The sequence below is a fragment of the Gracilinanus agilis genome, chromosome 1 (assembly GCF_016433145.1).
Source record: "Gracilinanus agilis isolate LMUSP501 chromosome 1, AgileGrace, whole genome shotgun sequence".
Classification (NCBI taxonomy): Eukaryota; Metazoa; Chordata; class Mammalia; order Didelphimorphia; family Didelphidae; genus Gracilinanus; species Gracilinanus agilis.
This window is the reverse complement of record NC_058130.1, coordinates 402287883-402300025: the sequence shown is the minus strand read 5'-3', so window position 1 is coordinate 402300025 and position 12143 is coordinate 402287883. Positions and strand designations below refer to the sequence as shown.

The 12143-nt window shown below is 41.0% G+C and overlaps 1 protein-coding gene across 1 annotated transcript in view; it reads right to left on the bottom strand.

Moving 5' to 3' along the window:
• Positions 1-4872: 4872 nt before the first annotated feature.
• The window catches only part of DYM (dymeclin), a 600877-nt gene continuing 593606 nt past the window's right edge, over positions 4873-12143 (bottom strand). The window contains exon 18 of the mRNA XM_044664772.1: positions 4873-7661. Within this exon, the coding sequence (XP_044520707.1) occupies positions 7512-7661 (150 nt within the window). The 3' untranslated portion in view covers positions 4873-7511. The remainder of the gene's footprint in view (positions 7662-12143) is intronic.

Sequence of the window (12143 nt, the reverse complement as noted above, 5' to 3'; positions counted from 1 at the left end):
CCCTTCCAGATCTGACATTCTGTGTTCTAAAGGCCTTTCCAGTTCTGACATATGTTTCTAAGACTCCTGGTATAACCCAGAGCATATCTCTTTCTCATTCTGGACCTCTCCCTATGAATAACACAAAGGATTTGGGACTACAGACTGGAAAGTCTGTTACTTTCTAGGAATTTTGACCAATTTCTTTCATTTTTAAGAGGGGATTGAGGATGCTCCTTTCTATTTCTTTATTTTGGGTACTGTAGAAGGGGGTAATGAGTTGATATGGGAAATATCCTGCATCATCATTATCCTTTTCATTGCTGTTATTGTTACCATAACTTCTAATAAAGAAAACACCTGCCCTTTCAGGACTTAGCCAGTTATAGCCCTTAAGCCTGAGAAGAAACCTAGAGAATGCTGCTGGTCTTTGCTGGAGCTCTTAGACTTGCCTCCAGATCAGCCAATCAAAAAGCAATTAACAATCACCTATTTTCACTGGCTGTGATAACCTTTCCTATTCATTTAAATGAAAAAGGACAATAATATTTAGACAAGTTGAGAGCACCTGCTTTCCCTAGATATGAGTGTGTGTGTGTGTGTGTGTGTGTGTGTGTGTGTGTGTGTGTGTGTGACAGAGACACAGAGACAGACAGAGAGACAGAAAGAGAGAAGGAGACAGGCAGGGAGGGAGAGAGAGGGAGAGAAAGGGAGACACACACACAGAGGGAGGAAGGGAGAGAGAGTGACAGAAAGAGAGAGGGAGACAGAGGCAGGGAGGGAGAGAGAGACACAGAGAGAGAGAGAGAGAGACAGGGAGAGAGAGAGAAGAGAAGAGAAGAGAAGAGAAGAGAAGAGAAGAGAAGAGAAGAGAAGAGAAGAGAAGAGAAGTGAGGAGAAGAGAGAAGATAGAACCATGAACAGCAGTATAGAATGCCTGAGCTAGAAGGGACCCTCAGTATAATCCAATCCAGCCTTTCATTTGATAGCAAAGAAAACTGGGGACTGGGTTACCTAAGAATAATACCACTAATTCAGTTACATTTAATTTTTTTTTTAGTTCAATGTTTCTTTTTTATTTTCAATTTTATTAATTTCTCCTCTCATTCTTAGGATTTACATTTCTGTGTTAAATTGAGGAGGATTTAAAATTTTAAAAATTGCATTCCTAATTCACTGGTCTGTTCTCTTTTTCTTTTGATATATAGCTTTAGAGATAAAACTGTCCCCCGAGTACCACTTTGCCTGCATTCCACAGATTTTGGTATGCTGTCTCATTGTTATTCTTTTTGATGAAATTATTGATTTTTTACCCTGTGGTTTGTTCTTTGACTCATTCTTTAGGATTTAATTATTTAGTTTCCAATTAATTTTTTAATCTATGCTTCCATGACCCTTTATTGACTATACTTTTTTTTAAACTCTTACCTTTCCTCTTAGAATCAATACTGTGTATTGGTTCCAAGGCAGAAGAGCAGTAAGGGCTAGGCAATGGGGTTTCACCTAGGACTTTCTCTAGGCCTGGCTCTCAATCTACTGAGACACCTAGCTGCCCCTTTGACTATAATTTTTATTGAATTATGATCTGAAAAGGGTGCATCTAATATTTCTGCCTTTCTGCATGTTTGTGAAGTTTTTATGCCCTAATACATAGATAATGTTGGTGAAGATGCCATGTGCAGTTGAGAAAAAGATATGCTCCTTTCTATTCCCATTAAATTTACTCCAAAGGGCTATCATGTCTAACTTTTTGGTACTGGTTCCAAGGCAGAGGAGTGGTAAGGTTTATGCATTTGGGGTTAACTGACTTGCCCAAGGTCACACAGCTAGGAAGTAACTGAATCCATATTTGAATTGAGATCCTTCCTACTATCCACTGTGCTACTTAGTTTACCCTTTGTTATCCTTCTCTCTTTGCCCAATCTTTCCTCGAAAGTCTATTTTGCTTCTGACCATTGCTTTCCTTAACCCTGCCTCCTTTTTATCTCTTTCCCTTCCTATTTCCCAGTTGGGCAAGATATATTCCTTTATTCAATCAAGTATAAATAGTCTTCCTTCTTTGGACCATTTAAGATGAGAGTGGGGTTAATGTGTTGCTCGATTCCTTACCATTTCCCACTCCACTGTAAAAGCTCTTCCTTTTGGTTCTCTTTTTTGTAAGATAATTTTCCTCATTTTTTTTCTTTCCCTTCCCTCTTCTCCCAGGGCATCCCACTTTCTTATCCATTCTTTTTTTTTAGATCTTCACAACATAATTAACTCATTCCCATGTCTTCTGCTAGGCTTTTAAACTACCCTAATAATAAAGTTCTGAGGAGTTTTACAGATCATCTTCCCATATAGGAATATAAACAGGTTGAACTTATTGAGTATCTTATACTTTTTCTTTCATATTTTCTTTTATGCTTTTCTTGAGTCTTGAATTGAAAAGCCAAAATTTCATTTAAAATCTAATCTTTTCAACAAGAATGCTTAAAAGTCCTATTTCATTAAATAATTTTTTCTTCCTGAAGGATTATATTGTACTCAATTTGCTGAATAGGTTATTTTTGGTTGTAATTCCAGATCCTTTGCCTTTCCTAATATCATATTCCAAGCTCTCCACTCTTTTACCATCTTTAAAAAACAAACAAACAACTGTATAAGTACAGAATGGGGGAGACATAGCTAGATAATATGAAGAAGAAACAAGCATAACCAGGGGTTATTTAGATGATTGCCAGCTTGGTGAGTTGGCAGCATGACAACAATCAGAAAGGGGGTCTCAGATGGCATAAATTAAAGAAGCAAGTGTCAGCAAGTAGTCTATTTGACGGGGCCACCAATAGAGCACTGTATTCAGGTCATTGATATATGGAAGCCCATTTGGAAGAAACAATGGAATTGGTAAGAAGACAGGAGCACTGATAGAATTAGGGATGTTTCCTCTAGAAAAGACTCGAGGCAACACAATTGGTATCTTCAATACCTGAAGGCTCTCCTATGGAAGAAGAATTGACTTCTTTAGCTTGGCCCTAAGAAGTTAGAACAAGGAACAATGGGTAGAAGTTGCAAAGAGGGAGACATAAACTTAGTGTAAAGAAAAGCTAAAAAAAAAAAATTTAGGAAGTAACTCCAGCTACAGAGGCAATGGGTTTCCTCTCACTTGAGGTCTTCAAGGAGCATTTGTTCAATCATGTCCAATTCTTTGTGAATCCATTTAGGATTTTCTTCAAAAGATACTGGAGTGGTTTGCCATTTCATTCTCCAGCTCACTTAACAGATGAGGAAACTGAAGCCAACAGCTAATATTTGAAATCAGGAAGCTGAGTCTTCCTGATTCCAGGCCTAGCACTCTATCTCCTGTGCCACCTAAATGCCTTCAAGGAGAGTCATAGATCAGAATAATAACTAGGGCAGGGCAACCCCAGGGTGGCTCTCAATCCACTGAGTCACCCAAGCTGCTCTCCTCTGCCCCCCCAAATATTAACTCTAAGACAGAAGGTAAGGGGTTAAAAAAATAGATAATAAGGAACAGCTAGGCGGGTCATTGGATTGAGAACCAGGCCAGAAAATTGGAAGTCCTGGGTTCAAATTTGACCTCAAGATGTTTCCTAGCAATGTGACCCAGAGCAAGTCACATAACTCCAGTTTCCTGACCCTTACATACTTCTGTTTTAGAATCAAAATATAGTATTGTGTCTAAGATGAAAGATAAGGTTTTTAAAAAAAGATAATAAAACATGACATTTATTTATAGCACTTACCATGTTCTAGGTACTGTGCTAAGCACTTCATAATTATCTCGATACAACAATCCTGGGAGGTAGGTGCTATTATTCTCATCTCTATTTTATAGATGATGAATAAAGAAACCAGAAAGTTGTCCAGGGTTACATAGCTAGGAAGTGTCTGAGGCAGAATTTGTACTCTGTCTTCTTGATTCCAAGCCCAGCACTCTATTGACTTGTTAGATGACAATAAGTTTCATAACTCAATAATTAGGCATTGAAGAGTGACCCAGCCTCACAGGACATAATAAATCACAAACCTCAGGAAGCTGGGCTTCCCTCAAGCTGTCTGAGTTACTGAGACTCGCCTTGTAAAATGGCATATTTGGCTTGAATCCTACACAAAGTAGAATCTCAAGCTTGTATACTGGGTCAATTTCTTTCATAAGCATGCATTTGAGGAAGGTCATGGAAAGCTGTTTTTTTTTTCCCCAATGTGTTTTTTCCTTCCCTTTGCTTTATATTCCTTCTTTCTCAATGCTTCTGAATGGGGGACTGGCACAATATTCTTTTTGTCCTGAGATTCCTCCGTATTTCATTTATACAGCTTTTCCTAATTCTCCATCCCTTTGCCTCCTGCCTTTGACTGTTCTGCCAGTTCTGGGCTCCTAAGCAATATTAACTGCTGGTTGAACTTTGTCATCCCTCTTCAACAATATATATACTCTGCATTCAAAGGAAGAAAAGGTGAGTGCACATATCCTAACAAACTTTTGAACTATGAGTTATATTCCACTTAATAAGTACAATTTTACTAATCACAGAAGGTTGGGGAGGCGAGTTGGTCAAAGTGAAGTTTTGCTCTTCTTTTTCTTAACACCCCAGCTAAGGCCTTAACTCGGATAGGGAATGAACCTTTGAAAGGGAAGAAAAGGCATAAAAATAAATGTTGTGACAGAGTGCTGCATCGAACAAAAACTATGTTTTATCACAGCTTCATTCTTTTGGCCAAAATAAGAGGGAAACAATTTCCACCTAAGCATGGGAGCCCTGCCCAGTAGAAAAAGTATAATTTTATTATCTCCTACTATGTGTAAAGTAACTAAAAAAGATTACGACTACTCTTTCCACTGCATCATGCATTGCAAGCAAATTGGCATGCAAAATGAATACAAGAGCAATCTGAATTATTTACCTCATTTTTATTATGAGATAATAAGTCTCTCACACAGAGTAAGGAAGGAAGGGTATCTAGGTGACTGGCTTTTCAGAGCTGAGTGAGGGACAGTGGCGCAGGGGTGAGCGTGGGTGAGGAGCCTGGCCTACTCATGCATTTTGGCTCCCAGCCTCTACCACTCCTCAGGCTGCAATGTAGTTCTGGTAATTGTCCCTTTCTCCAGCTTAAGTTGGAGGCTTTGGCCCCAGCTGTGTTGCTGGCCTGCTGAATCCCTCCACTGTGTGGTTAATTAAAAAAGAGAGACAGAAAGAAAATGATTTGTTGGGGCACCAACTTGCTCCTCTTAAGCTCAAGAGAACATCAGCTCAGCAAGGCCAGATGGTGGGGGGAGGGTGAGAGCTTGGCAGCCTGGCTATATCTATTGCCTCCTTTGATTCCCTAGCTTTAATGACCAGCAAGGCTGCTGAGCTTGGGATAGTCATGAATTCCTCTTGCTGGAGCCCTTATGTAACTTTTCCCCTATTCTTTGGTGAGGGCCCAACAGTCCTATCTAGATCCCAGATCTTGGGGGTTTGGGAAAGGTAGGGCAGCCTTGCCAAACATCTCTTATTGGTGCCTCCAATGGGGAAAGGACAAGAATCAAACCAGCCCACAAAACCATTCTGCACATTGCTTTCAAAGCTGTGAACCGTTTTCCAAGACCAACCTTCATATTACTTCTGCTTAAGTATGATTTCCTCTTTCTACAAAGAGAACACTGCTGTTCCTCTTTCTCAGAGCCAGAGATCTAAGGGGAAAGTAACTAAGAATATTCTTTTCTGGGGATGCTAAGTTGAGTGTTTTTGTCTGTCATACACTGATACCTATGTATGCTTACCTAAAAGAGACAGTTTCCATAGGAGAAACAAAGGAATAGTCCCAAGGAGGCAGGATACTGGTTGACCAGAGAATACTTGGGTTCAAGTTCTCACTCTGCCACTAACTAGGTCAGCATGGAGAGTGTCATTGCTTCTGGGTGATGGGACTCAAAAAGCAGATGATGCCACCTGCTCTAACTCCTGTGGCTGTTGGGAGGCTCAAATTAGGTAAGAGATGAAAGGAGCCTGATGGCAGAAAGCTCTATACCAATGTCAGTTCTCCCAATGTATCTGACCCTTTTTTAAGGTCTCAATGAGGAAAGCTGGCCAGAGGGTCATCTAAAAAAGCCAGTAGGCCCAAGTTTAGTTTGATCCTGAAGTAAGGAGATGTCCAGAAATTCACCAAATGATATTAGCTTTGAAAAGGAGAATCATTTCTAACATTATCTGCCTAGCATTTTGCTGTCTTGGTTGAAAAGTGATAGTTTATTAAACATCTTCAAAAAAATGGTACTGGTTTGGATTTCCCCCTGCTTTTCTCCCAAGTTATAATGAAACACATTCTTGTGTACAGCTTCTAAGATGGACGCGTTGCACATGATGGATGCTTAAGTTAGATGGTAGCCAAAATGCCCATTGCTGTGCCTAGTGCTTCCATTAGGGAGCTCCTTCCTGAGCTTCCTCTCTTTGGTTGAATCAGTGGCTCAGTGTAGGGATGCAAGTGGGGAGGTTTTCTCATCCAATGGGAAGAGAAACACATGCTTTTTGTCTTCAAAGGGATTTGGCCATTAGGGCCACCTCCACCATAAAGGCCTCTCTAATCCTACCCTGGCTGCAACAGTCTTCTTTAAATCTCTTGTGGCCCTTTGTTTAGCCTTCACTCTATCCTGACTCAATTATCTGTGTACATGGCTGTTTCCCTTTATCAGGCTTGATTCCCAAGACAAGGGGTGGTGGGGTTTGCAGTGATTTCCATCTCTGTAACTCCAGCCTAGCAGGGTGACTAACCTGGAGCTTATCGATGTTCACTGAATGGACTGAATTGATCTTTCCTGCTTCTTCTCCTACCTACTGAAAGTAACAAAATAAGTTGCTTTTGAAATTAACCTCTTCCCCCAATGACCAATAGATGGTTAGCAGATTCGCCAGGCATCACCCTGGCCTCTATTTTACTTCCCACTCAGAGAACGAGGGCTGCTTTAGTGCAAGGAGTACTTTTCCTTCTTTGGGAGAATGGTTTGCGTAGAAGCAAAGGCAAATAGATACACAAAGCTGGTTAAAAGGAGGCCTCTTTGAAAGGTAACCAGATCTATATGCTTTAAGTTTCATTTCCCTGAATACCTGTTCAGTTAGCTTGTTAGCTTGGCTTTTCTCCTTTACCCATTCTTAGCATTAAAAAAACCCAAACAATGCCCTCCCTGCCCAAAGTCTCTCTGAACACTTAATCAAGGAGTAAGCAGTATTAAGTGGAATTCATAAAGCATCAACTCTGGATAAGCTCTAGGTTTTCGGTGGAGAAACCAAATGAAACATCATACAGGAGACTTTTATTCTTATCGTGTTTTTTGTCTTTTTCTTTTTTGTCCCATATTCTATACTTGGCGCTCTCCTACTGTCTCATATGAAATTCCAAAGTCAAAAACTATACAAGGTTAGAAAGCTCCATTCTCTGTAAGCTTCAGGTCTAGAGTGTGCACAGGCCTGTCTCCTCCAGGAATAGGTAACTAGAAGAGTTGCTTTGCAAGGGGTGGGGTGGGGTAGGGACAGGGGCAGGCCAGGCCTGGGCCCTCAGCCTGAATCCATTGTGAATAACTGGATGTCCTGTGGGTTCCAGTATAGGGCGACAGCAGAGTTGTATACAAGAGACCAGACGTAGGGGATGAAGAACTCCTCAGGCTGCTCCTCCTCCACGTACTTGAACTTCAGCTCCGGAAATTTCTGAAAGTGGAATGAGATAAATTGAACTCTCTGTTACACCTGAACAATTCCTGTAGCGCCACCAACACCCTCCACCTGGAAAACCAAAACAACCTAATGCCAAAACGTATGTGTTCTCACCATCTGCCAATGTGTTCTCTCAAATTCTCCCAGTGTCCCACAGAGGACAATGGTGAGAAACATAATTAATTCCTTCTAGGAGTTCTGGGTAGATGAGTCGGCTGCTGCCTGTGTGCTGCACTTGTGGGTGGGACTCTCTCCAAAGCCTCTCCTCTACATTAAGAAGGCTATTCCTTAGGCTCCTTTAGGCATTTTGGTTTTTGAGCATCCCTGGTGAAAATGTAAATGCCCTTGGAAGGGTTCAACCACACTGCTAGTTTGTACAAGGTAAAAGGAACTGGAGTCAGGAAAATCCAAGTTCAAATCTGCCCTCAGACACTCAACAGCTGTGTGCAAGTCACTTAACCTTGTTTGCCTCAATCTTCTCATCTGTAAAATGAGGTAAAAAAGGAAATGGCAAACTCACTCTAGTGTTTTTGCCAAGGAAATCCCCAATGGGGTCACAAAGAGTCAGACACAACTGAAATGACTGAACAACAATAAAAGGGATTAGCTAATAGTTCGCTGAGAGCAAGAGCCTACAATAATGAGTGAGACCCAGGCCAGTTACCTAAGTGGATGTGGGGGCATCAGGAGAAAGCAGAGAAATGCCAAGAAGGGGAAGCAGGGGAAAGCTCAAGTAAACATCCTTTATTCTATAATTTAGATCTGGCTCTACCTGGTAGACATGTTACTCAGGGCTCAGTCAGCCCAAAGTTGGTAGGCATTCTTAGACTCGAATACGGCTGAGACTAAAGAGGAACTAAAACACTCAAGATGAAGTCAGGGTAAACGTGGCAGTAGGGTGTGAAGCTGACAAGGTCCCACTGTATCAACTAACACCCATCTAGGTCAGAGGCATACTCAGTGCTGCGATTCTGGGCTCTGCTGGCCTAGGCAGAGGCCGACTGTGAGGGAAGGGATGGTAGTGATCTCTGCTTTTTAGATGGAGATCACACTGCTTGCTGGGTGGCTCAAAGGGCTGGGGCTAGTCAAAGAGCTCAGAGATAATGGATGTCCTCATTTTTCTGCCAATCAATTTCCATGGAAAAAAATCTGTATCTTTCAGTTCCAATTGTCTGACAAGTGAGAATGTGCGAGGTATAGCAGTCCCAAGGTGGCACTTGGATTTTAGCACCTGAACATGATTTGGGGCTTTTGATTTTCTATTTTTACTACTAACCTACTTCTGCTAACTGACTCAAAACTAGAGCAGCTGGTTTCCCAGGCCTGGAGAATGTGGGGTTTTCCTCAACTGCCTCATGTGGAGTCTGTGGTCCACCCCAAAACCCCCTAACTCCTATATGCATGTAGGTATGCCTTGGTATCTGGAGGACCAAGGTAAGGGAGGAGGGCTGTGGAGAAGTACTAGTAAAGGTGAGGAATACCCTCGGTTACTTCATCTTGTTCTAGGCCCTAATGCAGATGGTGCAGCTTGGGTGTGTGTTAGCATATGTAGATATTGGATAACTTAGTCCAAGGTGTGGGCCAGACCCTCCTCATTTTAACTCTTTGTGGAGAAAACCTAATTTTTTCAAACCCTTACCTTCTGTCTTGGATTATAAGCATCTCAAAGGGAGAGAACCATATTCCTAACTTTTTTTTTTTTAACCCTTACCTTCCATCTTAGAATCAATACTACATATTGGTTTCAAGGCAGATGACCTGTAAGTGCTAGGCAATGGGGGTTAAGTGACTTGCCCAGCGTCACACAGCTAGGAAGTGTTTGAGGTCAGATCTGAAGTTAGATTCTCCTGACTCCAGGTCTGGACCTCTATTCACTACATCATCTAGTTGCCCATTAGAATAGGGAGTAAGCTGGTCAAGGAAGCTAAGTTTTGAGTCAGCTCTTAAAGGAATGGGCCTGGGTTCCCAGAGAAAAGGGCATTCCAAGTGAGAGAAAAGGCCTGGGTATGGGGGTTAAGTAACCTGCCCAGGGTCACACAGCTAGGAAGTGTCTGAGGCCAGATTTAAACCCAGGACCTTCCATCTGTAGGCCTGGTTCTCAGCCACTGAGCCACCCAGCTGCCCCCTAAGTTCCATATTGTTAAAAGCATCATCTACTAAGAATAATAGGTAGGGACAGCTAGGTCGTATAATGGATAAAGCACCAGACTTGAAGTTGAGAGGACATGAGTTCAAATCTGACCTCAGATACTTCCTAGTTATATAACCCTGGGCAAGTCACTTAACCCTGTTTGCCTCACTCTTGGCTCTCTTCTCTCTTAGAATTGATACTAAGATAAAATGGGTTAAAAAAAAAGTAGGCTGTTCTGCTCAGCCAGGGGATGCTTTACTCAGATCTCATAGCACTAGACCTCTGTGCCCAAGGACTCAGGGGCAGTCTAAACCAATTTTCAAACTATCAGTAGTATAAGTGATCAGTAATGTAGTAGCAAGTGAGTGGTTACTGGCTATACTTCTAGGAAAGTCAGGATTGGTTGGGACTCTGGATGAGAAAAAACAAATTCAAAACTAAATGAACCTATATACCATCTTGCCTACTGTTCCTACCTTATTAAATCTGCTTCTATTCAGAAGTTCCAACCCATTCCAGCTGTTTGGCAGAGACACAACTCAAAGCCACTGGGATCATTGGGAGAAGATAAAATCAGAGCCATTTCATTATAAGGATATGGCCAAGAGAGGAGGAAGAAACTACCACTTGTCACGTGGAATTAGACAAGGAAGAAAGAACTGAGGACTGGCTTTGACTATGAATGACAAAGGGAGCTTCTCTTGGCTTCCCTCTAGTTCAGTGTTTGTGTATCTTTTTGTTGGGCCAACAGCATACTCCCTTGACTGGTTGGCCACTTGCTACTCAGGTTTATTTTTACATTGACTCCTACTGCTTGTTTGTGCCTGAGGGAGCAACAAAAACATGGAAATAAGTATTCAGACACTTCCCTTGTTCAGTCACTCATGTTAATTTAACACATCAGCTTGACACAAATAGCACCTACCCATACAACTACAATTAAAACCAAACCCAGGTTAGTCTGGGTATGTATGAACTGGATGAGTATACTGTGAAGATTTCTAAAGGTAGCTTAAACTTAAACTTAAACTCTCTGCCCCATACTTCAATCAAGCAAGGTTACAACTTAGTTCTTTATTATGAATCTTAAGCCAAAATTCTAGATTCTGAGGGAAATTCTAAGGATCACCATGTATACTCTTCTTTTAACTGAGCTGCCAGTCCAAGGAAACTGTATTTATTCAGAGATTCTGGATCGTTTCCATGTTCCTTAATCTTAATCTAAGATCAATTGTGGTAGTAGCAAAGACCCTATTCACACTCTGGATTAAAGAATTATAGAGGAAGAATCCCTTAGATGTTAAAAAATTCACTGATTTCCTAGACTTTTCAAGTGAGGATAACTTTTAGTGTCAACAAAGTTATTACCAAATTCTGAATTATTACCAATTATTACTAAATTCTGAATAAAGTGACAGCTACTATACCCATGATAATGAGACTAATAAAGAAATATTGGGGGATCCTGTATATGGAGAGGGAAAGTTATTTTCCTGGAAAGGTTAAGTGCTTTACTTTTTCTCCATACCTCAGTTCTTACTGGGAATAGTCAGTGATTTTGACAGGCAACATATAAAATCAAAAATTTCTACTAAATAGTATTCCTTTTCCCACTTAGAATATCAACATTCTATTAATTCATGAATAAATGGCCTAAGAATTTTTCTCTAGTTCACACATTCACTGCACCTATGATTGAGACTATGGAAGCAAAGTTGTTTTTCAAAAGGAAATGACTCAATGGGGCAGCTGGGTAGCTCAGTGGATTGAGAATCAGGCCTAGAGACAGGAGGTCCTAGGTTCAAATCTGGCCTCAGCCACTTCCCAGCTGTGTGACCCTGGGCAAGTCACTTGACCCCCATTGCCCACCCTTACCACTCTTCCACCTATGAGACAATGCACCGAAGTTAAGGGTTTAAAAAAAAAAAAAAGGAAATGACTCAAGAAAATGAAAGGGTTTTTAAAAAATTCAGTAACATATTTGGGGGAGAGGTTTCCCCAAAGGTCTTAAGCAAGGATGTGAGAAAATACATCCAAGACTGAGGCAATAGTCTCCATGAGGTATAAAGTGGGGAACTTAAACAAATTGAACTGCTTACACAGAAATTATTTTTAATAAAGTTTGCTAGTTGGGCAGGAAATATTCAACAGTTTGATATGGAAAACTCTTTACATTCCTTCATGACACTGGGTGAAACCCTGATGACTAGCTAACTAGGAAATGTTAAAAGTAAGTATGAATGAAACACTTTTTGGATCACTAAAGATGGAGTGAGCACCTCTGAAAATAATCTCACTTTCTATTCTAGCTGATTTCCCCTAGTAATATGGTGAACAGGGAGGTG